This window comes from Micromys minutus, assembly GCF_963924665.1.
Source record: "Micromys minutus genome assembly, chromosome: 6".
Classification (NCBI taxonomy): Eukaryota; Metazoa; Chordata; class Mammalia; order Rodentia; family Muridae; genus Micromys; species Micromys minutus.
In genome coordinates, this window is record NC_137975.1 from 81741832 (window position 1) to 81764755 (window position 22924).

General features: G+C 35.9%; 1 protein-coding gene across 1 annotated transcript in view; it reads right to left on the minus strand.

The window, feature by feature from the left end:
* Nucleotides 1-22924, minus strand: part of GMDS (GDP-mannose 4,6-dehydratase) — a 594697-nt gene that overhangs the window by 323839 nt on the left and 247934 nt on the right. The window contains exons 5-6 of the mRNA XM_080918622.1: nucleotides 8652-8844; nucleotides 7773-7877 (exon numbers count right to left, since the gene is read on the minus strand). Coding sequence (XP_080774748.1) covers nucleotides 7773-7877; nucleotides 8652-8844 — 298 coding nt within the window. The remainder of the gene's footprint in view (nucleotides 1-7772; nucleotides 7878-8651; nucleotides 8845-22924) is intronic.

Genomic DNA, 22924 nt, shown 5'->3' on the forward strand with positions numbered 1-22924 from the left:
TTTCAACCGAAAGTTATCAAAACATAAGAAAGGACACTTTTTACTCATTACAGGGAAAACTTTTCAGGAGCAACTCTCAATCCTTAACAAATATACACCAAATACAAAAGCACCAATATTCATAAAAGAAACCCTACTAAAGCTCAAAAATACATTGCACCCCAGAAAACAATAGTGAGAGACCTCAACACCCCAATCTCATCAATGGACAGATCATAGAAACAGAAACTGAACAAGGAAACAGTGAAACTAGAATAGGTTATGAACCAACTGGAATTAATTGACATCTACAGAACATTTCACCCTAAATCAAAAGAATACACCTTCTCAGCACCTCACAGCACCTTCTCCAAAACTAACCATATAATCCGTCACAAATCAAGCCTCAAAAGATGGAAGAAGATTGAAATTCTCCCATGCATCCTGCAGATCACTATGGTTGATGGCTGGTCTTTAATAACAACAAAGACAACGAAAATGGTAACTAAACAATGCTCTATTAAATGATTCATGGTCAAAGAGGAAATAAAGAAATTAAGGATTTTCTAGAATTTAATGAAAATGAAAACACAACCTATGGTATGCAATGAAAACAGCACTGAGAGGAAAACTCATAGCTCTATGTGCTTCCAAAAAGAAACTGGAGAGAGCATACACTATCAACTTGACAATACAGTTGAGAAAAATAACAAGATTGATAAACCCTTAGCCAGACTAACTAGAGGGAAAAGAGAGAGTATCCAAATTTAAAAAATCAGAAAAGAAAGTGGAGAAATAACAACTGAAACTGAGGAATTTCAAGAAGTCATCAATCCTACTACATAAGCCTATACTCAACAAAGCTGGAAAATCTGGAGGAAATGGATGAATTCCTAGACAGATACAAGATACCAAAGTTAAACCAGGAGCAGATAAAACCATCTAAATAATCTCATAATAACTAAAGAAATAGAAGCAGTCTGCAAAAGCCTACCAACCAAAATAAGCTAAGGTTCAGATGGGTTCAGTGCAGAATTTTATCAGACATTTATTGAAAACATAATACCAATACTCTACAAACTATTTCACAAAATAGAATCAGATGAAACACTACCTAATTCATTTTTTGAGGCTATAATAACCCTTGTTCCTAAAGCACACAAAGACCCTACAAGGAAAGAGAACTTCAGACCAATCTCACTTATGAACATTGATGCAAAAATACTCAACAAAATCCTTGCAAACTGAATCCAAGAACACATCAAAACGATCATTCACCATGATCAAGTAGGCTTCATCCCTGGGATGCAGGGATGGTTTAATATATGGAAATCCATCATGTAATCCACCATATAAACAAACTCAAAGAAAAAAATCACATGGTCATCTCACTAGATGCTGAGACAGCATTTAACAAAATTCAACACCCCTTCATGTTAAAAGTCTTGAAAAGAACAGGAATCCAAGGCCCATACCTAAACACGATAAAAGCAATATACAGGAAAACAACAGCCAACATCAAACTTAACGGCGGGAAACTTGACGCAATGTCACTAAAATCAGGGACTTGACAAGGCTGCCCACTCTCCCCCTACCTATTCAACATAGTACTGGAGGTCCTGGCTGGAGCAATTAGACAGCAAAAGGAAATCAAAGGGATACATATAGGAAAGGAATAAGTAAAAACATCACTATTGGAGATAATAGGATAGTGTACATAGTGACCCCAACAATTCCACAAGAGAACTCCTACAGCTGATAAGTTCATCAAAGTGGCTGGATATAAAATTAACTCAAACAAATCAGTAGCCTTCCTCTACTCAAAGGACAAACATGTGGAGAAAGAAATTAGGGAATAGATACCCTTCACAATAGTCACAAAAACTATGAAATACCTTGGTGTGACTCTAACTAAGCAAGTGAAGGACCTGTATGACAAGAACTTCAAACCTCTAAAGAAGGAAATAGAGGAAGATCTCAGAAAATGGAAAGATCTCCCATGCTCATGGATTGGAAGGATCAACATTGTAAAATTGGCCATCCTACCAAAAGCAATCTACAGATTCAATGCAATCCACATCAAAATACTAACCCAGTTCTTCATAGAGTTGGAAATAGCAATATACAATTTCATCTGGATTAACAAAAGACCTAGAATAGGAAAATCCATCCTCAACAACAAGAAAACATCTGCGGGAATCACTATCCCTGACCTCAAGCTTTATTACAAGGTAATTTTTCTAAAAACTACATGGTACTGGTACAGAAATAGGCATGTGGATCGATGGAATAGAATAGAAGATCCAGAAATGAGCCCTCACATATATGGTCACCTGATTTTGACAAAGGAGCTGTGAACATTCAATGGAAAAAGGACAGCCTATTCAACAAGTGGTGCTGGTCCAACTGGCACTCAGTATGCAAAAGAATGAAAATAGACCCTTTCTTATCTCCTTGTACAAAAGCTCAAGTGTAAATGGATCAAAGATTTCCACATTAAATCAGGTACTCTGAATCTATTAGATGAGAAAGTAGGGAAAACCTTAGAAAACATAAGCACAGGAGAAAATTTCCAGAACAAAACACCAATGGCTTGTGCTCTAAGGACAAAGTTTGACAAATGGGACTTAATGAGATTGCAAAGTTTCTGTAAAGCTAAGGACACTGTCAGGAAAACAAAACAGCAGCCAATCTAGTGGGAAAAGGTCTTTACCAACCCCACATCAGATAGAGGCCTAATATCCAAAGTATACAAAGAATTCAAAAAGCTAGACACCAGAGAATCAAACAACCCTATTAAAAAATGGGGTACAGAGCTAAACAAAAAGTTCTCAATTGAGGAATATCAAATGGCTGAGAAACAACTAAGGAAGTGGTGGACATTCTTAGTCATCAGGGAAATAAAAATCAAAACAAACAGTGGAGAAAGAGGAACACTTCTCCACTGTTGGTGGGGTTGTAAACTGATACAGCTATTCTGGAAATCAGTGGCGATTCCTCAGAAAATTGGACCTAGTACTACCTTAAGATCCAGCTATTCCATTTCTGGGCATATACCCCAGAGTCACTCCAATGTACAACAAAGACACGTGCACCACAATGTTCATAGCAGCTCTATTTATAATAGCCAGACGCTGGAAAGAACCCAGATGTCCTTCAGTAGATGAATGGATATAAAAATTGTCGTACATTTACAGAATGGAGTACTACTCAGCTATCAGAAACAATGAATTTGTGTAATTCTTAAGAAAATGGATGCATCTAGAGAATATCATCCTGAGTGAGATGACACAGTCACAGAAGAACAAACATAATATGCAGTTACTGATAATGGGATACTAACCCCAGAAAGCTCTGAACACCCCAGAAACAACTCACAGTTTATATGAAGTTCAAGAAAAACAAAGGCTACAAAAAGAACAGAAAAGAAAAGAAAAACCATTATGCTTAATCTTTACACACCAAGAAAACTTTGACTATTTCCAGGCTACATCTTGTTTTATAAGTACTTTATGCTCATTGTAACTAGTAAGATTTTAATGCATAGTATCAAACCTATAAAAAAAAATCAAGTACTGACCAAAATGTACTTGTATAATTGGATGCAAAAATGTTTAAAATCTATACATTTATCTTTGTTTTTTAAAATAAAGTTGTTCAATTAAAAAAAAAGAACTCTCCAGTGAGAATTCAGCCATAAATAAATATAAATATATGAGCATAGCTGTATTCCTAGAAAACTTTATTTACACACACACAGAGTGAAAGAATTTAAACTGGCTCTTTTTCAAAACAATTTTCTGAAGTCTAATCTAGAAAACCATTAGATTAAAAATTAGTTTTCCCATGCATTTTCTAGTCATAAATTAACATAAAATATTATATATTTATATAATCAAAAGACTAACAGCTATTTTCAGTGGAAGAAATATTTAGCTTTCCCCAAGATACATAAGCCTGAGCTGTATTAACTGGGATTTTGTTTGGTTGCTACTGTTGTTGTTCCTTGGATTATACTGATGATTCCAGCGTACTTCAGTAACTGTTTGTTCCCTGTTGGAACAGGTGCAACAATAAAATGACATCACATTCAGTGCCATCCTGGGCTTTATTAACACATATTAAAAGTTTAAAATATGTATAATGCTCATTAAGGTATATCAATCAGTATGAATCAGTACTACAAATGGTTTGTTAGTTTTAATTATATATATATATATAATAAAATAATATTCATTAAAAACTCTCCCATAAATTTTTACTGTTTTATAATTCTAACAGACTGAATTTAAGTCAATAAACTTTTATAAAATAGGGGATACTCATTCTTTCTTTAAAATATTTACAGAATGCCTATTAGCACAATGGCATATCATCAGATGTTAGAGTCATAAAAATAAAGGATATAGCACTTTTCTGAAAGTCTCAGTCTGATACAAATGTCTCCTTGAAAAACAATGCTTATCTTTTAAAATTACTTTCTTATTATTTTTATTTTAGTTTTCAAGTTTTAAAATGATGTATATATTAGATATTAGACATTTATTAAAGCTAGTATTTATATATGTTTCATATTTCTATCAATGTATTTTATTTGGTTATATAACTGAAGTTCAAAAATGGACTGAATTGTATATATATACATATATATACACATGCATATATATATATATATACATATACATATATATACACACAATGAAACAATAAAATGGCTTAAAACACAAGGTTAAGCTTTATTTCATTTAATATTCTCAATTAGATAACCTATCTCGTAATTTTTGTTTTAGTCACTGTGTCTGAGTGTATATCTCTGTGTGTGTCTGTCTATATCTGTATCTGTGTATAAGTATACATATGTGTATGTATACCACAGACATAAAAGACAAGATTTTAGAGTTAGTTCTCCCCTTCTACTATAACTTATGATGACTAAGGTGTCAAACATTTAACAAACACCAATTTACAGAATGACAGAGACTCCCTTTGCAGGTCTGAAGGCATGAGGGGCAGGATAATGGTGACACTAGTGATGGGAAGTGTAGTATGCATGAGGGAAAGAACCTTTTTATTTTCTCATACTATTTAAAACTTTTTCTTGAAATCTGTAAACATTACCTTTTAAAACTCAGAAAATAATATTAATAAAAAAAGGATTCACTTACAGGTACAAATATAGGACTGGTAGAGACATTATATTTAAATTAGTTTTTCACTGTACAACCTAAGAATGTGTCTTCCTCTTCTAAGTTAGCTAACAGAAATTAACTTTTACCTTTTTTATGGGGGTAGAAGAAATGGTTCAGGTCAAAGAGAAAAAGATACAGAAACCCAACATTGCATACAAGCATGTTTGTAAAAAAGAAGACAGGATTATTATTACTGAGCAGATTCCTAACATCCCAACACTCACCTCCCCCACACCAGCTGCTACAAGAAGAAAAAAAGAAAACCCTGCTTTTCTTGTCATTTTCCTTACCAATGATACCCAGAACCACAAAACTAATTAAAGGAGGAGGGAACAGAGAAGGGGGTAGCAAGAGAAATAGTGGGGAGAGAGGAAGAGAAAGAAGGGAGGGGAAGAGAGGAAGAAAGGGAGAGGAAGAGGGGAAGTCATCAGAGAAGACAGATTGGTGTCCTTACCTTAACAACACCTCATGGGGATTACTAACTTAAGCAGTTACAAAAGCATGTGATGCTAAAGACACCTTTATATGTCAGTCACTTTAATCTTTTTTTTATGACTTGTTGGTTTAATTAGATGAGTATATAGTCATATAAATTTTCACTAAAATAGTTATACATACTATTAGTAGTTGAGTAAGATACAAGTTCTAGTATTGGGCTTCTTACTTATTCTCACATTAAGCTTAAATAGCCATGAAAAATGATAAAATGCCTTTGATTTAGATTATACAAATTATTTTTACTTTAATGAATTAAATTTTAAGTTTCATTCTCAGCATAACCCTTTAGCTTGTTTAACATTCCCCTTATTTCACTAAATCAGAAGTAATAGTGAGAGAATACATTTTCTTTCTTAAAATTTAATGTTGAATCAGACCTCTGAGATCTCTCAGACACTGAGCCACCAACCAGGCAGCATACACTAGCTGGTTTGAGGCCCCTGATATACAGTAATGGACTGCCTGGTCTAGCCTCAGTGAGAGAAGATGTGCCTAACCCTTGAGATACTTGAGACCCTGGGGAGTGGATAAGCCTGGTAGAGAGGGATGAGATGGGATCTGGAGGTGGGCACATTCTCTTGGAGACTGGAGAAAGGAATGGAATGTGGATCTCTGGGAGGGCAGACCAGGAAAGGGGTAATGACTGGACTGTAAAAAAATAAAAGTTCTCAGTATCTCTGGAAGAGGTCAGTGCTTTTAACCTCTGAACCTTCATGAAATTCTTAGGCAAATGGATGGAACTAGAAAATACCATCCAGAGTGAGGTAACCCAATCATAAAAGAACACACATGGTATGTATTCAGTAATAAGTGGATTATTAGCTCAAAATTTTGGTATACCCAATATATAATTCACAGACCACATGAAGCTCAAGAACGGAGACCAAAGTGTATATGCTTCAATCCTTCTTAGAAGGGGATACAAAATATTCACAGGAGGAAATACAAAGTGTGGAGAAGAGACTGAAGTAAAGGCCATCCAGAGACTGCCCACCTAGGGATCCATCCCATATACAGTTACCAAACCCAGACGATACTGCTAATGCCAAGAAGTGCATGCTGACAGAAGCCTGATATACCTGTCTCCTGAGAGCTCTACTAGAACCTGACAGAGAGGTGGAAGCTTGCAGTCAACCATTGGACTAAGAACAGAGTCCCAAACTGAGAAGTTGAGAAAGGACTGAAGAAACTGAAGGGATTTAGAACCCCATAGGAAGAACAAAAATTTCAACCAACCAGACCCCCCAGAGCTCCCTGATACAAAACCACCAAAGGATTTGGACCCATGGCTCCAGCAGCATATGTAGCAGGGGATAGCCTTGTTGGGCATCAATGGGAGGAGAGGCCCTTGGTCCTGTGATGGCTTGATGCCCCATTGTAGGGAAATGCCAAGGGCAGGAAGGAGGGAAGGGGTAGGTGGGTGGTGGAGCAACCTCATAGAGGCTGTGGGAGGTGAAATCGAATAGTAGGCTTATAGAGGGAAAACCGGGAAAGAGGATAACATTTGAAGTTTAAATAAAAGAAATATCCAATAAAATAAAAGAAAAAATTAATAATAATAAAAAGAACTATGAAAAAATTTAATGCTGAAAACAGAGATGATATTGCTATTAGTCTCAATGACAATTAAGCCCATGCAAGAAAATGAGGTTTTCTGGAAAACAAACAAAACCACACTCAGTAATGCTTAAAAACTGATTTTATAAATCATCTAGAAACAAAAATTTCTGCGCTTCTCTAATGGAATATTAAAAGAAGATACCGACTTTTCAACTGCATGAGTTTAAGTAAGCAGTAATTAAGTAATTTAAGTAATGGAGAGACCACCAGCAAATTATCCTTCATTCTTTGCATTCACATATAAACTTCCCTATACTTGAGCTGAAAACTAACAAAACTAGTAAAGTTGGCAAATGGTTCAGCTTTTCACAATGAATTTTTAAAATTTCTTACAAGTTAAGGCTGGATTTCTATTTCCTCATTCACTACAGTAATTTATACTAGAAATGAATGCAAAATTTTCAATCTACAGAACACCAGCAGAGCATACAACCTTTACTGTTGCTAAAATTAAAAACTTTCCTTTGAATTAATGTATTCACACACCTCTTCTGGGACTCTCATGATTGAAGAGAATGCCATTCACTGCAAAAAGATTATAAGCTTCACGGAAATTCACCACAATCCAATAGGCATAAAGTTTGGCTGCTCCTGTTGGAATAATTTTTAAAGACAAAGTTGACTCTAATGGAATATGCTTTTCATTCATCTTAAACAATAATAACTGACTAAAATAATGCATCAAAATAACAAATATAAATTGCAAGGCAAAAAAACATACTGTGCTAATTAATAATGCTTATTAAGAGCTACAACTTTCTACTTTGCAACATTCATAATCAATTCTTTTGCCATCTCACTTATTCAACTATAACTATGTAAAATATATCAAGTTAACCTTTCTGACTCTCCCTATCCCCGCCACATATTTAGATAATGAAAAAGAAAATATTTTGTATTTTAATATTCAAACTGCCTTAAAAATTTATTTATTATTATTTTTTGTAATGAACATTTTTTTTTATAAATTTGATAATTTGAGTCTGGTTTTTTTTCTGCTTGGTTTGAGCTCAGAAAAATTTCATGAGGAAAATTACAAAAAGAAAAAAAAGTACAACAGCTCGTTGCTTCAGCACAATTTCTAAACAGCTTAGGAAAAGAGTCATATTTGGGATAAATTTCTATGTAAAGTGATCAATGTGGAAAGGTTGGAGGACCAGGGGTTGGTGAATGACATGGTAATTTTACCTGGAGGCAATGCTAATAGTGCATGTATTGTTTTCCAACAAGTATTTTACTTTAGTCTTTCTCAAGGTCAATCTCACACTCAAATAACTTCAGCTATGACACATGTACAGAATGGAAGCAGAAACATCCCCACACCTACAGACAACATTAAATGCAGCTGGGTACATGTGTTCTTACCATAGGGTGACCTCGGATAGAAAGGTGTGGTCTCTTTCTGGGGTATTTCCTGAACTTTTCCATAAAGTTCACTTGTCGAGGCCTGGTAGAACTTCACAGAATTTATAAGGCCACAAGTTTTAATTGCATCCAAAAGCCGCAAGGTGCCAACTCCATCCACATCAGCTGTGTACTCAGCCAAGTCAAAGGAGATCTGAGAAGAGCAGGCAGAGAGAGGCATTAAAGACCATTGGTGAGAGATGCTAGCAAGGTGATAAGCACAGCAGTTTCACAGCCTGTGGCTTTATGCTGGTAAGAAAACAGCAAGTGTTATTTCCTAACATAATTTCCACTCTGGATATCATCTACTTTTAATGTGGAATAGCTGAAGACTACATTAATATCCTTCCAGCACTTTTGACAACACTTTAACACACTGCGTTTCCTCCTATTTCTAGCTGCATCCCGGAGAAGGATTGGATCATGGGGAAGTGCTCTGTTCTTTAGAAGGTACTCATAAAAAATTTGGAGGTCTAGAAAAATGCATGGTTTAAATGAGTCACAAAGATATCTGTGTACTAAAGACTAAGAACATGTTCTTTATACCACAGGTAGCTTTTAAAAGGACAGTTTCACTCTTCTTTAAAAATAATAATAATAGCTGTAGGGTCCATAAAGAATGTAAGTTTATTAAATGGCACAGTGAATGTAGAAAAATGCTAATGTGTATATAAACTGGCTTCTATGAGGTTACTGAGATGTAATTCAACATATTTCAGTTTTTCAAAGTAGTTTTTTAAAAGGAATCAAGTGTGTTATTTGGAAGGTTTCTATTTCTGTGATATAGACCATAACTAAAAACAACCTGAGAAGACAGAAATTTATTTCTGTTGCAGTAAATATTAAAAATAATAAATGGTTTGTCTCTTTATCTCCGTTACCAACGAAGGGAGTTGCATGGACAAGTTGGGCCATGGTGGCGGCTCAGACCCAGTGATGAAGGTGTGCATATTAGGGTCGAACCTGAGGAGTGAGACCTCAGGGACGATAAAGAGATAAACCATTTATTATTTTTAATATTTACTGCAACAGGTGGCGCACCAATGTGTTAAGCAAGAATCTACTAAAAGGTTTCCGGCTGTCAGCCTAAGAGTTAGTTAAAAGGTGTTTATTTTCTGAGTAAGAGGCGGCAAGCGCCATTTTGTGTCATGTGGTATCTCAGTGCAGAAACCTTAAAGAGACAGCCTTTGCTGACAGGCTGTGTGTCCTGCGGCAAAAAAACAGGCGAACCAGGTACACACAGAGATAGAGAAAAAGAGAGAAAAGGTGAAAGAGAGATATAGAAAAAAAGAGAGAGATAGACAGAAAAAGAGAGATTAGTAACTATTTGATATTTTAAAAAATTGTTTTCAAAAATTAAAAAGGTTATTTGCTTGTTTTAAGATGGTATAAAGAATTAACATACAAATCAAGTTTGTTTTTCTGGTACACCAGAAGAGTGACTATAGACAAAAATTAAGTTAGGTATTAATAATGAAGATCTGATTCTCCAGACCAAGAGAGAAGACAGATCGAAATACTTTGGGCTAAGGTCCTAGATTTACAGAATTGTTTAATAAATGTATGAAAAGTTGGTTCAAAATTAAATAGAAAAAATTAGTCACTAACTCCAATAGAGAGTGATTTTTACAGGTTAAAGGTTTCTTATTGATAGAGATCTGTGTCACAGAGTGTATATACAGACATATATTAGGGAAGTTATAAATAATTAAAGATCTGGTGCCCCAGATTAAGAGGTAGACAGGTCATAATACATAAGCTAAAGTCTTGGTTTTACAAATTGCTTACTTATTGATTTGTAAGTGATAGAAGTTTGTTTTGTGAAATATCCTGCTAAGGCCATGTGGCTTCTCAGATGCCAACTAGTGAGATTTTATAATAATTATCTTAATTGTTTACATTGTTTCAAAATAGATATGATGTTGAGTTTTGTGTTTATATTATTTCTGTGGGAGAGTATACAAGATACAAGATACTCTAGTTGCCAACTTAAGGACATGCTATTTTGGGAGAAAGGTTTTGTCTTTGCGTTTTTAAAAGGTGTGATTCAGCTCTATGTGCCTTCCACAGTTATTTAGATTAGATTTGATAGAGAAAGACCACCTGCAAAACTGAATTTAAAAAGATCAAACAAAATATTTTTTGATATTAAAGTGTTTTTGTTGAGTTTTATATATGTTTCAGAATGTAAAACTATGATAAAGCTTGTCAACAGAATGCTGAACTGGCCTGATTCCAGACATCAGAGACTACAACAACCGTTAGTGTGGCTTTTCCTTTTGAGGCCTGTCCAGCTTCTTCATTCCCCTCACCCCTTCTAAATTCTCAACACCCATATATTCAGCTTGGAGGAGCTTAAGATGAGTTGTCACCCGATTCTCTGGACTTTTGGGGGAGGTGAAAGTGTTTATTGTAAGGTTGCTTTTATAAAAACTTCAGAAATGGTCATAATCATACAGGGAAGAATTAGCCAGATTTGATTATATAGCCATAATCCTAGTTTGGTAACTAAGCTAGTAAAGTCATATCTTCACTGGTAAGAATCTAACTGATACAAGGTTAAGGTTATAATCCTTACAGTACTAAAAATTAATTTGATGTAGACTTAACATTTAAACATTGTATTTATCTGGTTAAACAATACTAATTGAAGGCTAGATAACAATCTCATGGTTCTGAGTCATTAAAAGGGTGCTTTTTTAAAAAAAGATTATTTCAGCTTAACATAGTGAAGAGTAGTCAAAGTTTAACAGTTCAGAGATGCTCTATGTAGATAGATAATCTTCAAGGCATCAGAAGTCTTTCAAGAGAGATAAAAGGGTGCTCTACCTAATAGACAAAATTGATAGGCTAGATGTTAAGGCTATCTTATGTTTTATAAATTGTAAAGCAGTAATAGTTATATTCATCTTATAGTTGGGGGAAAAGCTGTTTAACTGGAGAAAAAGGAGGAAATATAGATTGTCCTGAGAAATTGTCCTGAGCTGTTTGTATTTTAATGTTAATTCCACTTCCCCAAGAAAGGCTGCCTAATCATATACTCAAGAGGTGACTTCATCTGAACCTTCCCATTTTAATTAGTAAAATAAAGGAAAGCCAGTGACTGGGCGGAGAGAGGAAGAGAGGAGAGGTCTGAGGAGGTCAGAGGACAAGGGGAGGTCATGGCAAGATGGAGGTTCCCAAGGACCAACCAGACCCAGGTGATATTAATTGGCATTAAATAGCTATAAACATTAGGGATTTTATAGGTCTAATATCTCATATAGAAGGGCAGTTTGTATCTTTGTCTATTTGATGTAATCTTATTGTGTAGAGGGTTTGTGGACTGAGAGTTGAACACATAAACCTGTATGAAAAGCTATCAGTCTGTAGAGTTGTATTTATGTGGGATTTTGGGGTACAGAAAAACCCCAGGACAGAGGTGGAGAACAGGTGGTAGAAAACCGCCAGGGAAGGTAGTTGTGCAGACAAGTTGGGCCGCAGTAGCGGTTCAAACCAGGTGATGGAGGCGTATGTGACTTGGTATCAGGGTCGGACCTGAGGAGTGAGACCTCAAGGCTGATAAAGAGATAAACCACTTAATTATTTTTAATATTTACTGTAATATATTTCCCTCATACATCTCAATCACAGTCCATAATAGAGGGAATTGTGTCCAGTAACTTAAAGTCACAGATGAGTACTATGTACGAATCATGGCTTATCAATCCTGCTTTCTATAAATGCCAGGATCAAAAGCCCAGGGTTAATAATGGCCACAGTGGAGTAGGCTTGCCTACACTAATCACCTACATTAATCGTTAATCAAGTAAAAGACACTACAGACTTGTCTATAAGTAATCTGATTAAGGCATATGCTCAATTTGGGTTCCATTTCTCAGACAACTGTAGTTTTTGTCAAGTTGACAAGAAAGAAAGAAAGAAAGAAAGAAAGAAAGAAAGAAAGAAAGAAAGAAAGAAAGAAAGAAAGAAAGAAGGAAAGAAAACAAGAAAACTATCCATAATCATGTGATTTCTAGGATTATTTCTTAAATAACTTCTACACATGAAGTAAATGGACATTATTTTAAATATCTTAAGACAATGAGGATGAAAGCCTCACCACTAGTATATCTACTATAGTATGAATTATCTTAATCTTCATGTGAGAAAACCTCTCAATAGGGTTAGGGCATAAATTATTTCCTGGCCACTAAGTGTCCTTTAGACAGCAGCCATGGCTCTATCCATGTGTATAAAGCACTGTCAAAAGTTGGTCAACTGATCATTAAGGACTCCACCCACTATGTCCATATTTTCTGCAGGTATATATGAAGCTTTGGAGGAATCTAGGAAATTAAAAAGAAAAGTTGTATATTTCACTCACAATCTTGTAAAAAGCCACAAGAACAAAGTGTGTGTGTGTGTGTGTGTGTGTGTGTGTGTGTGGTATAAACATATATATGGGTATAGACACTATGCAGAGGACTAAGGAGGGTGTTATTTCTCTTCCTCTAGGTTATCCATCCACCTTATTTCTGAGACTAAGTAGACTTAAAACTCACTTTTTGAACTAGACTGACTGACTAGCAAGTTTCCCAAATTTGCTGATTTTTAATCCCCATTATGGTCATGCCAAGCTTTTACATAGGTTCAGACATGTCCTCTTGCACAGAATGTGGTCTTATAAACTGAGCCAATTTTCCATGTTGCGTTTTGTTTTGCATGTACTTTATGCTCATTGTAACTATTAGGTTTTCAATGCATACTGTCAAGCCCTTGAAAAAAATCAAGTACTGACTAAAAAATATATTCACATAGTTTTATGTAAAAACTATTTTAATATCTAAAAAAACAGTACTGACAAAAATGTATAATTTTAAGCAAAATATGTTTAAAATCTGTACATTTATCTTTGTTTTGTAAAATAAAGTCGTTCAAAAAAAAATAAACTGAGCCATTTTCCCAGCCACTTTATTTTATTTTATTGTGATGGGGTTTTGGTATATAGTCCTAGCTGACCTGGATTACTATATGTAGATTAGGCTAGCCTTAAACTCACCGAAATTAACCTGCCCCTACCTCCAAATTTTAAGTATGCACCAGCATGCCTAGTCTATTTTATCCTCTGTAAATAATACTTTATAGAGATACATAAAATGAGCTATAAAATAGTTTATAAAGATACTATAAAACTTGCCAGTTCAAAGTTTACAATTTAATGGTTTTCATAATTCACAGCATTATGCAATCGTCATGCCCAGCTTACTTCAGAACATTTTATCACTCCCAAAACACTGCAGCTATCAGCAGTCATTCCCCAGCCCCCAACCCCACTTACACCTGGGTTTTTCCTTTCTACATTTACCTACTCAAACATTTCTTGAGAACGAAATCACAAAGAACATGGGCTTCTAAGTAAGCTTGCTTGTTTTACTGGTGTCATCACTCTTAGATTGAGTTGTCGAGGTGTTCAAGTGTTGGGACATGTGGTCATGTTTCACACAACAGTTGATCTAGTTTCCCAAAGGTTGCCTCCCTACTTCACAGAGTTACTCATCAATATAGGTAAGGGTTCCGATTTCTCCATATTCTAACCAACAAGTTTTTGACATCTTTGATTATATAGTCATGATTTTAGCTTAATGTGCTCTCTCACTGTTGTATCAATATACATTTGTGGGGGAGGGATAAGGATATTGAGAATATTCTGATGCACTGTTGCAGTTAAAGTTTTGTTTAAAAACATTTATATTTATAGGTTGGAAACACATTCATATGTTTTTTTATTAAAAAACATTATTTTAAGAAACAACGATAAATGTGCAAAATTTAAGCACTTTTGAATAAAAGTATACAAATACATTTTTATGGTTGTAATTGAGTATTTGTGCATACACATATGTATATATGTAACAATAACACAGGAAAGAGGCTATTAATTTAAGGGGATGGGAGAGAAACTGGGAGAGGCTAGAGGGAGGAAAGGGGATGTGATACAGTTCTATTTTAATAAAAATATATTCATTGTTGTTTTTTTTCTTTCTTTCTCTCTTTCTTTTCTTTCTTTCTTTTTTTTTTTTTTCTTGAACTTCAAACACTCTGTGACTGGTTTCTGGGGGTATTCAGAGCTTTCTGGGGTTAGTATCCCATTATCAGTGACAGTAAATTATGTCTGTTCTTTTGTGACTGGGTTATCTCACTCAGGATGATATTCTCTAGATGCATCCATTTTCTTAAGAATTTTGTTAAGTCATTGTTTCTAACAGCTGAATAGTACTCCACTGTATAAATGTACCACAATTTTTGTATCCATATATCTACTGAAGGACATCTGGGTTCTTCCAGCTTCTGGATATTATAAATAGAGCTTCAATGAACATTATGGTGCATTTATCTTTGTTGTACGTTGTAGCGTCTCTGGGGTAAATGCCCAGAAGTGGAATAACTGGGTCTTCAGGTAGTTCTATGTCCATTTATCTGAGAAAGCACCAGACTGATTTCCAGAGTGGTTTTTATCAGTTTAAAACCCCACCAACAGTGGAGAAGTGTTTTTCTTTCTCCACATCCCCGCCAGCATCTGTTGTCATCTGAGTTTTGCACCTTGAACAATCTGACTGGTGTGAGGTGGAATCTCAGGGTTGTTTTGATTTGCATTTCCCTGATGGCTAAGGATGTCAAGCACTTTCTTAGATGTTTCCACCATTAAGTTTGATGTTGGCTGTTGGTTTGCTGTATATTGCTTTTATTATGTTTAGGTATGGGCCTTGGATTTTTGTTCTTTCCACGACTTTTAACATGAAAAGGTTTTGAATTTTGTCAAATGCTTTCTCAGCATCTAGTGAGATGACCCTGTGGTTTTTTCCTTTGAGTTAGTTTTCGGTGGATTACATTGATGGATTTCCTTATATTAAACCATCCCTGCATCCCAGGGATGAAGCCTACTTGATCATGGTGAATGATCGTTTTGATGTGTTCTTGGATTCAGTTTTCAAGGATTTTGTTGAGTATTTTTGCATCAGTGTTCATAAGTGAGATTGGTCTGAAGTTCTCTTTCCTTGTAGGCTCTTTGTGTAGTTTATGAATGAGGGATATTGTAGCCTCAAAAATGAGTTAGGTAGTGTTTCATCTGATTCTATTTTGTGGAATAGTTTGGGGAGTATTGGTATTATGTGGTCAATAAATTTCTGATAAAATTCTGCACTGAAAACCATCTGGACCTGGGCTTTTTTTTTTTTTTTTTTTTTTTTTTTTTTGGTTTTGGAGGCTTTTGATGACTCCTTCTATTTCTTTAGGTGTTATGGGATTATTTAGATGGTTTACCTGGTCCTGGTTTAACTTTAGTATCTTGTATCTGTGTAGGAATTCATCCATTTCCTCCAGATTTTCCAGCTTTGTTGAGTATAGGCTTTTGTAGTAGGATCTGATGATTTCTTGAATTTCCTCAGTTTCAGTCGTATTTCTCCACTTTCCTTTCTGATTTTGATAATTTGGATACTCTTTCTTTGCCCTCTAGTTAGTCTGGCTAAGGGTTTATCAATCTTGTTAATTTTCTCAAAGAACCAGCTCTTGGTTTTGTTGATTCTTTGAATGGTTCTTTTTGTTTCTATTTGGTCTATTTATGCTCTAAGTTTGATTATTTCTTGCTGTCTACTCCTCTTGGGTGTATCTGCTTCCTTTTGTTCTAGAGCTTTCAACTGCACTGTCAGGTTGCTGGTGTAAGCTCTCTCCAGTTTCTTTTAGGAAGCACTCAGAGCTATGAGTTTTCTCTCAGTACTGCTTTCACTGCATCCCATATTTTTGGGTATGTTGTGTTTTCATTTTCATTCAATTCTAGAAAATCCTTATTTTCTTTCCTTATTTCTTCATTGACCCTGTTATTGTTTAATTGAGTGTTGTTTAGTTTCCATGTGTATATGGGCTTTTTGTTGTCTTTGTTGTTATTAAAGACAAGCCATAGACCATTGTGATCTGAAAGGATGCGTGAAAATATTTCAATCTTCTTATATTGACTGAGCCTCCTTCTGTGTTCAATTATGTGGTCTATTTTCGAGATGGTGCCGTGAAGTGCTGAGATGAAGGTGTATTCTTTTGTTTTAGGAAGATATTTTTGTTGATATCTGTTAATTCCAGTTGGTTCTTAGTCTCTGCTAGTTTAACAGTGTCCTTGTTCAGTTTCTGTTTCCATAAATTGTCCATTGATGACAGTGGGGTATTGAGGTCTCCCATTATTATCGTGTGGGGTAAAATGTATTTTTTGAGTTTTACTAGGGTTTCTTTTATGAATATCGGTGCTTTTGTATTTGGAGCATATATGTTAAGGATTGAGAGTTCCTCCTGACAGATTTCCCCTGTAATTAGTAAAAAGTTTCCTTCCTTTTCTTTTTTGATAACTTTTGGTTGAAAATCTACTTTATTTGATATTAGAAATACCACTCTAGCTTGCTTCTTGAGGCCATTTGCTTGGAAGTTTTTATCCCAACCTTTTACTCTGAGATAATGTCTGTGTTTGTCCCTGAGATGAGTTTCCTGTATGAAGCAAAATGCTGGGGTTTGATTATGTAATCAATCTGATAGCCTATATCTTTTTATTGGGGAGTTGAGTCCATTTATGTTAACAGATATCAAGGAATAGTGGTTGCTGTTTCCTGCTATTATTGCTTTTGTAGGTTGAATTGTGCCTTTGTGTCTTTCTTCTTTTGGTTTTCTTGCTTAGGAGTTTTCTTGTTTTTACTAGGATGTAGTTCCCCTCATTGTATTGGGTTTTCCACCTATGATTCGTTGTTGATCTGGGTTTGTGTTCAGGTATTGTGTACATTTAGTTTTGTTGTCATATATTGTGTGAATTTAGTTTTGTCTTGAAATATCTTCATCTCTCCATCTATGGTGATTGATAGTTTTGCTGGGTATAGCAGCTTGGGCTGACACTTGTGTTCACTTAGGATCTGCTTGATGTCTGTCCAGGCTCTTCTAGCTTTCCTAGTCTCTGTTGAGAAATCGGGTGTGATTCTGATTGGTCTGCCTTTATATTTTACCTGACCTTTTGCCCTTACTGCTTTTAGTATTCTTTCTTTGCTTTGGGCACTTGGTGTTTTGATTTATTATGTGTCGGGAGGAATTTCTTTTCTGGTCCAACCTATTTGGAGGTCTGTAGGCTTGTTTTATGCTCATGGTCATCTCATTCTTAAGGGTAGGGAAGTTTTCTTCCAGGATTTTGTTGAAAATATTTACTGTACCTCTTACTTGATATTCTTCGCCTTCTTCTATTCCTATTATCCTTAGGTTTGGTCTTCTCATTGTGTCCTGGATCTCCTGGACATTTTGGGTTAGGAGCTTTTTGGTTTTTGCATCTTCTCTGACTGTTTTGTCTATGTTTTCAATGTTGTCTTTGGCCCCCGTGATTCTCTCTTATTCTCTCTTCCATCTCTTGTAGTCTGTTGGAAATGCTTGCATCTGTGACTCCGATTTCCTTTTTAGGATTTCTACCTCTTGGGTTGTCTCTTTTAGTGTTTTCTTTATTGTGTTTATTTCTGTTTTAAGTTCCTTCTTCCATTCCTTCATCTCTGTTTCTGTTTTCCTCTAGTTCTTTGAGTTCTTTGTTTTTCTTGTTTCTTCTTTAAAAGCTTCTAATTTTTTATGATTTTCCTCCCGTTCTTGTTTAAGGATATCTATCATCATCTTGAGGTAGGATTTCGGGTCTGAGTCATCTTTTTCTGGAGTGTTTGGCATTCTGCTGTTTGTTGTGATGGCAGAGCTGGGTTCCCGTGTTGCCAGGTTGTCTTGGTTTCCCTGGGGTACGTTCTTTCGCTTTCCTCTTTCCATCTTGTTGTCAGTGATTTGTTCTTGCCTTTCCCTTGTACTTGGCCTATGTCCCTGGATATCTGCTGTACCTGTTGGGGGATGTGCACCTGTTGTGCACCCAAAAGCCTCAGGCTGGGAACAGAGGGCCCAATCCTGAGTTTCTGGGTCCCTGGATCAAGCCGGGCAGGCATGCACTCTCCGTGTGCTCTGCTGAGATCTCTCTGCCCCCTGGCTAGTTGGAACCCATTCTCTCCCTGTTCTCACCAGGCCTGCATCTCTGGGTCTCTGCTCTTCCTGGTGGGGGATGGTCCAAGCGCCTGTTGTGCACCCAAAAGGTGCCAGCTGGGAAGAGAGGGCCTGATGCCAGCTTCCTGGGTCCCTGGATCAAGCAGGGCAGGCGTGCACTTTCTACGTGTTCTGCTGAGATCTCTCTGCCCCCTGGCTAGTTGGAACCCATTCTCTCCCTGTTCTCACCAGGCCTGTGTCTCTGGGTCTCTGCTCTTCCTGGTGGTGAATCCACATTCATATGTTAATCAACAGGTTAAAAATTACAGCCAGAAAAAAAGAGAACCTTTTAGTTAACCTTAATAAACTTTATAACCTTTATAAAGGGCAAATTAAGAAGTACCTCAAATACGGGTTTTCATGGGAATTATACTGGACAAGGTTAAAAAAACCCTCCTAAAACTGTAGCAGGCACCCTCCAATGACTTTGTCTATCTTTCCTTTCTGTCCCATTTGCCACATTTTATAGTGCTTAGTAAATCAGACAATAATAAACTATTTTTCATGAATTTACATTTCCTGTTAATAAACACATATTAACAAGTAGAACCAGGAATCAAATGTCATACATAGAGGTCTGTACTTCTATTACAGTGCAAAGTTCATCCATTCTATTATGGTTCACCTTCTGCTTTGGAAGCCAACCTCATTGTGACCACTTTCCAAAACTTTGGCTCTTATTACTAACATAGGCAAGATCAGTGACCCCACAGGCTGAGGTTTGGTAATCTCCATTTCTAAAATGATACATTTTTTCCTACTTTACTGTTAATGCTGTAATCATATGTACATGCTACCTTTGTACTCTACAACAGGCTTCAGTCCATTCCTTACAATCTGTACTGAATTGCTTTTGCAAGCAAGATATAACCAGGCTTCAAATAATTTGTTGCAACTAAAATTAATATAAAACAAATACTAAAGTACTACTATGTGACACAAGTGTGGTAGTACATACCTGTAATCTCAATACTCAGGAGGCTGGGGCAGGAGGGGCAAGAGCTTGATGCTCAACTACATAGATTTTTTTTTTCATTTTCAATAGGTCCTATATAAAACTTTAGAATGTCCTCTACTGAAAATGCATGTCACACTTCTCAAGAGTTGGAGTGCTTTCTGAGAGCCACTGATGGTAAGAGAACAGGTGTTACAAGTGCCCTGATTATTCAGAGCACACCTTGCTTTGAAGCTCCAGTGGGGACTAAGTCTGCTGCTGGGTCTTGTCTATAACGTGTCATAGCACATGACTGAATCATTACCTTGTTTTTTTTTCTTTAAATTAACTATTAACATGTTTAATGGTAATAAAGTCATTTTCATTTCACTTTTTACTGTAACAAGTGTGGTAAGAATAAGACTGTGTTTCACTATTTTGCTAGTATAGCAAAGGAACTTTCCTTTCTCTTGAGTACGAACAATCCAAATTTAGTACTTAAAGAAAGCAAGCTCTAGAATGTACCTCTACCACCATCCATTGGCACAAGTTACACTTACAAGCTCTCAGCACTACCATGAATTCTAACCACCAAAATCTAAATATATTATTGGTCTTTCTGGCTGACATATTCTATACCACCTACTCTAAACTCCTCCACTCCAGGTTCTGAGCTGCCCTTACCTATATAATTCATCCATTTTGGTTACCCTCTGGCCTCTTGGTCTCCTGGTTTTCCTGCCCTCCCCTTTGCCCCTCTCTTCTCTCCTCACCTCTGGCCAAGCTCTGGGTCATGCTCACCCTGAACTCTCCCAGACATCTCCACCTCCGACTGTGCTTTCTCTTTTATCTACAATAAACCCTTTACTCCACCATTCCAAGAAACAATCATCTTTGACCTATTTTCTTTTTCTTTTTCTTTCTTTTCATTCACCTGGGAATTCTAAATAGCCTATTTTCTGAAGACACAGGACTCTTTTGCAAGCTGCACTTTGAAACTCCTCTGGAACTATAAGAGGACTCAGGACAGAAGGAAACTGTTCAGGAAAACAGATGGTTACTCGTCTTTGATTTGTGAAATCTGAGGCAAGATGTGAGTATAATATAATTTTCTAAAATAAAAATATTATGAAGAGTCTGAAGATCCTACACCAGCTCAGTGGGTTCTGATGTCTACATTGATGTCAGACTTGTCCCATAAGTTTGATTAAATACTGAATTAAGAAAATAATTTCAGTTAGCTGAAAGATATCATATTTATAAAACAGTCACATATAAAAGAAACCATGTATGTTAGGCAAAGTTGCTGTCTCCTATAGTGTTCATTTGCATGTTCAACCCCAATGCCTAGCATGTAGATATATTCTGCAATACTTCTTAGGTGAAAGACTATGTAACATCAGTGTAATTCAGAAAACACAGCTCCTTCTTCTCTGTAGTCTTTCTGAGGTTTGTTTGAGTTCCAATGAAAAATTATCTCCACAACAATTATTTGGCAAACATGATGCAAACACACAAGAAGATAATTGAGCATGAAGAGAAAAACACTATTAATAATATGATTATTAATTATTTTATATGAATTCTTAGTAAATATTATCTTTCTAGAATAATAAACTGATATAAGAAGATATTTTCTATCATTCCAAGATGGAAAAAGGTTATATATATATATATATATATATATATATATATATATATATATATATATATATATATATATATATATATATATATATATATATATATATGAAAAATGAGGAGCAGAGCCCTCAAAGTTTAGTGACTGGAGATAAGTAACTTTAAAATTTTTCTTTTCATTTCACATTTATCAGCCATATACACAAGCATCTTTCCCTCATCCAAAGGAGTTATTATGCAACCAATTAGAGTTTTTTGCTCATAGGAAATTCTGGTTTGCATATATATATATATATATATATATATATATATATATATATATATATATACATACATACATATGTGTGTGTGTGTGTGTGTGTGTTCGTGTGCACACGTGCTTGTGCTCTTGTTGTTTATTATATAACCTAGGCTGGCCTTACCCAGGCTAGGAATCCCCACATGCCTCAGGCTCTTAAGTGCTGAAATTACAGACCTGTATATGCACTAGCAACTCAGTCCCATGTTATACTTGAATTGTTTTGTTTTGTGTTATGTGCCTACACTGGAACTGATAAGTAAGCCAGAATTTGGATTTTATGGGAGAACAGGTCAATCTGAACGAGACAAGTCTTACTTTGTTTAACATATTGCTTGTGATTATACCACTCACAGACTGGCTAATGTCTACAGCCTTCAGCTCTGTGAACTGATGTGACACAAGCAGACTCCTGGGGATAAGAGGTCAAGAGAATGCTTTTTATACCTACATTATAGTAGGAATATAGGGGATTGGAAAAATAACTGCAAAGAAAGAAGGGAAAGTAATCACTAAGTTAAAGCTTCACAAGAAAATGGAAAATAAAACAACATGTCCTACAAAACATTAGAACTGGATTATTAGGTAAGTTTCTAGCCAATATTCATTCGAGGATTCTGAGAGATACAGTCAATTACATTTGATATGCAAAATAACCAGTAGCTGAGGCAAAGAGAACAAAACCCCTACTCTGAGGGTCTAGAGAGATCTTCAGTCATTATCACAGATAGCTCAAACTTGTGTAGTTAAAGTTAAAAGGAAATGAGTGTGTAGGCCTGGCCCCAGACAGCAGAAGCTAGGGAAATATAAAGCTAAAAACATGCTGGAATCTGGACAGGAGTTAGACAAGATGGGTAGCAGGACATCAAGGCTCAAAGTGCCAGGTTTGATACTGCTATCAAGGGCTGAAGCAGACCTTCTAGTGCACAAAGAAAGAATAGATATGATTGCTTTGAATTATTTACTTATTGGAGAAATAGGAGCCTGGTGTTACTGCCAAGGCAGTCTTGGACAAAATGGGTGGTGGCCCAGACTCACCTAGAAGCCAGGTACAGCATTAAAATTTTCAGAGCCAGTGACAATATAGGTGGAATGCGGTAGAGGCAGGGATTCTGCTGGATGTAGACTTATAAGTTGCATTTATTTTCCTTTGGCTGATGACATTGCTAATCTAAGACCTTGTTATTGCTAGGCAAGTACTCAGCTACAGAATGAAGCTTCTAGCACACAAGTCTTAAAAAGTGAACACATCAATGTTAAGAACAACTATCAGTAAGACCTATAATTAACAATTGA